General features: G+C 44.0%; 1 protein-coding gene across 1 annotated transcript in view; it reads left to right on the forward strand.

The window, feature by feature from the left end:
* The first annotated feature begins 150 nt into the window (after positions 1–150).
* mfap1 (microfibril associated protein 1) overlaps positions 151–3,647 on the forward strand; it is a 7,389-nt gene continuing 3,892 nt past the window's right edge. The window contains exons 1-4 of the mRNA XM_010793622.1: positions 151–462; positions 1,988–2,204; positions 2,300–2,438; positions 2,554–2,741. Of these exons, the coding sequence (XP_010791924.1) occupies positions 381–462; positions 1,988–2,204; positions 2,300–2,438; positions 2,554–2,741 (626 nt within the window). The 5' untranslated portion in view covers positions 151–380. The remainder of the gene's footprint in view (positions 463–1,987; positions 2,205–2,299; positions 2,439–2,553; positions 2,742–3,647) is intronic.

A 3,647-nucleotide genomic window follows, 5' to 3' on the forward strand; every position in this document is an offset into this window, starting at 1 on the left:
TCCTCCTGAGGACCCAGGAGGACCCAGCCTCTGAATTGGGACACAGCTATAGACTGGCTATTATTGATTTGCAGAATATCTAAATTTAGCATAAACAATATGTTATCAACTTTTTCACTTGTTCAATTTGGGTATATTTGTAACTGCGGATCAGTAATAAACGGTATTGGCGTTATTATTGTTGTCTTTATACACCCGTGGATATTGGGTGTTTGTTTCTCATCGGTAGGAAATATATGTCAGAACAGATACACTTCCTGTCCGCTTGCTTCTCAGAGAGTTGACTTCCGTTCGACTGAAGCGACGGCTAGCTCGTTTGGTCTTTCAAGTTAAATACTTATTTGTACCCTTAATCAATTGAAACCCTCGACCAGGCAGTCATGTCTAGTCGCGAAACCCACGACATGAAGCTCCCTCCGATCCAGTCCACGGCCGGAGCCGTGCCGGTCCGGAATGAGAAAGGTGAGATGTTGGCCGTTAGCTAGCAGGCGGCTAGCGGCATGCTAAGTTAGCCATCTAGCTTAGCGTAACGCAACTGTTCACACAAATAACACTAAAAGTCTGTGTGAAACGACTAAAAGATCATCATAAATACGTTAGGTGGACTTAATAGTAAACTACGGTTCGTGTTACGAAGAAGTAGGAGATAATTCAGCAGCCTTTCATAACGTGTTGTTTCATAATAAGAGGCCAAAACAGTCACATATTAGCGTGATGTGTGTTAGTGGGTCCACATCATGGATGTATAGTCCACATAGGCTACTCTTGGCAACGTAGTGAAACTGGAAATGCCACAGCAGAACAACACTTACTACTACTGTCTTACATTATGTACAACAAATCAGTGATGGAAGAAACATTCAGATCCTTGAGATGCCTGTGATAATGGGCTATAGAAATGAGATTGCCTTGATTCTGACAGTAAAAAAACAGGCAGCAGATAACACATACTTACTGATTGATGATGCTTATGATCTATTTTTTGAGTAGTTTTCTTTAGTAGTTTTTAGTTTAGGATGTGCAATTTACACGTGGAGACAGGGATCATAACATTGTCATAATGTAAAAGCATGATCGTATGATGTGCTCAATCTCAACGACAGATACATTATATGAAGCTTTAGCAACTTATTCTTTATTACCCAAAAGTCTTGGTATTTTCTTCCTTCTAAGTTTACTACGTTGTTTTCGGGGGCCAGGTGTGTCCTCCATAGCCTCAAATCCAGCAATATGGGCCTTGGAATCAAATGTCCATATTGCCTATAGCCTTTTACTTACAAACAAATAGATACTTTTCCTTGAAGCATCTGGCTGATTGGATTGCTCCTTGCAATAAACACATTGTAACTGTCTGGGATTCATGGGATAAATAATAGAGAAGATCAAAGTAGTTTCTGGTTACAAGAAACCAGTGACATCTGTTGGGATGAGACGTAAGCTGCTTTCAAAGTAGAACCGTTAAGTTATACATCCGTGGTGGAAGAAGTATTCAATATTTCCTATTGGATTGTAGTGGCAGCTTCCAAAACCTGATGCATCCCAAAAAGGATATTTGAATGAAATGAATCATCCCTCTTGTGACTAAACAACAATTAAACGCTCTAAACCTGACAAAGAAAGTGTGCTTGTAGAGATGTTAAATTTCTACCCCTAATTAAAGTATTTCAATCCAAAAAGTAGATTAAATTAAAAAAAGCTACTGCCTTGTGGGATATTTTGTGTGTGTGTATGGGACAGATTAAATAACAACCCTAGCCATTGAAAGCATGCATGCTCAGAAACACATACGCTAACTGCTTATCTGTGAAATGTCCTGCTGGTTGGATCCTTGAGTTCAAACTAAGACAGAAACTAATGGTGTAATGCTAAGGGATGGAGTTTATGAGAGTTTTTTGAAAGTGAAATAAGGGTTTCTTCCGAAACACCCTCAGCAGCATCAGGGGTGAGAAACCTTGTCTAAGCTCACCGTTGTCTCTGCTTCTCCCAGGTGAGCTGTCCATGGAGAAGGTGAAGGTGAAGAGGTACGTGTCGGGTAAACGTCCTGACTATGCACCAATGGAGTCTTCGGATGAGGAAGAAGAGGACTTTCAGTTTGTTAAGAAGGGAAAGGAAGCAGAGGCCGAGGCGGAGCTGGAGGAAGAGGATGTCTCCGACCCACGTCTCAAACGCTTGCTCAACCGTGTGTCTGAGGACGTGGAGGAGAGGTAACCCGTCATTTGTTTTGACTGTTAAGATTTTTAAATGTTGCTTCCATTTTAAACTCATTTGAACACGCTGCTACCCTTCTCTTTGTCCTCAGACTGGCTAGACACAGACAGATCGCAGAGCCTGAAGTTGTGGCCGAGAGCAGCGAGGACTCTGATGAAGGCACATGGCACCCTGAGCGGGAGGAGAGTAGCGAGGAAGAAGAGGAGGAAGAGGAAGAAGTGGATGATGAAGTAGGTTTCTTTTGTGCCGTTTAATTTGAACAAAACATGAGTAGCTTGTCACAGTCACTTAACAATTTCCTAATTCAAGGAAAGTTTTTAAAGCAGACTCTCTCATTGTGATCAGGAAATTGAGAGGAGGCGACAGATGATGCGACAGCGCGCCACTGAACGGAAGAGTGACGACGTAGAGGTGCTGGAGGTGGAGGAGGAAGGGAAGTCGGGGGCTGAGTCAGAGTCCGAGTCTGAATACGAAGAGTACACAGACAGCGAGGATGAAGCTGAGCCACGGCTCAAACCTGTCTTCATTCGCAAGTATGCAGTGAAGCCACCGTGCCTTTAACTCCTGACTGTAGCTCAGTGATCTCACTTTACGGCTTTAGCGCCATTACCACAAACATCTCACTTTCATTGTTTGACTTGAAGGGTAAGCCAAGTAAATACAGAATATTCATAAAAGAGATGCATTCATTTAAAGGAGAGGTGTCATGGCCATTTCCACTGATCATAATTCAATTGTTGAGGTATACTAAAATAGAAAAATACTGTGCAATTTTCCAAACTCACATTGGTTTCGCATACAGCATCTCTGTAAAGTATGTGTATTCAGCAGTATTCACTTTCTCCACTAAACGGCTCGCTGCATCTCCCCCCTGGAACCTGGGTTGGAGTAGGGGCAGACCAACGCCTTGCAACGGGACAGAGCAGCTTCCTGATGGCGGCATTGGGGCCGGGTGGCTGGCTGGTGGTCCCGAAACCGAGACTATAGGACACTGTGCTTCCTGGGGAGAGGAGGAAGGAAATGTGACGCAGGGAACTGCGTCACTATGGACTGATGGCTTTGGGCTGGGTGATTGTGCGCACCTGGGGCCCTGGGTTGTCCCTCCCCCCTCACCTGTGTTTAATTGTTCCCCCTCACCTGTGTGTAATTAGTCTGTCTATTTAAGTGCTGTGTCTTGTTGTTTGTGTCAGTGAGCTGCTGGTGGCCGCAGGCTGGGCATGTGAGCAGTTTATTGTGGCTGTGTCATTGTGTGTGATCTTAACATTGTGTTGATCATTTAATAAATGCCCCGTCGGGTTATATTTTTGGATCTTCTTCCTCTGCCTCCTTACTTGGTCTGGGCCGCTCAACGGTCGTTCTCACAAATGGTGTCAGAAGTGGGATCTGACCAAGTAAGGAGAATTATGGGAGGAAAGAAGAGGGACCAAGGGGAAGAACCG

Source organism: Notothenia coriiceps, unplaced genomic scaffold (genome assembly GCF_000735185.1).
Source record: "Notothenia coriiceps isolate Sejong01 unplaced genomic scaffold, NC01 NC01_scaffold00037244, whole genome shotgun sequence".
Taxonomy (NCBI): Eukaryota; Metazoa; Chordata; class Actinopteri; order Perciformes; family Nototheniidae; genus Notothenia; species Notothenia coriiceps.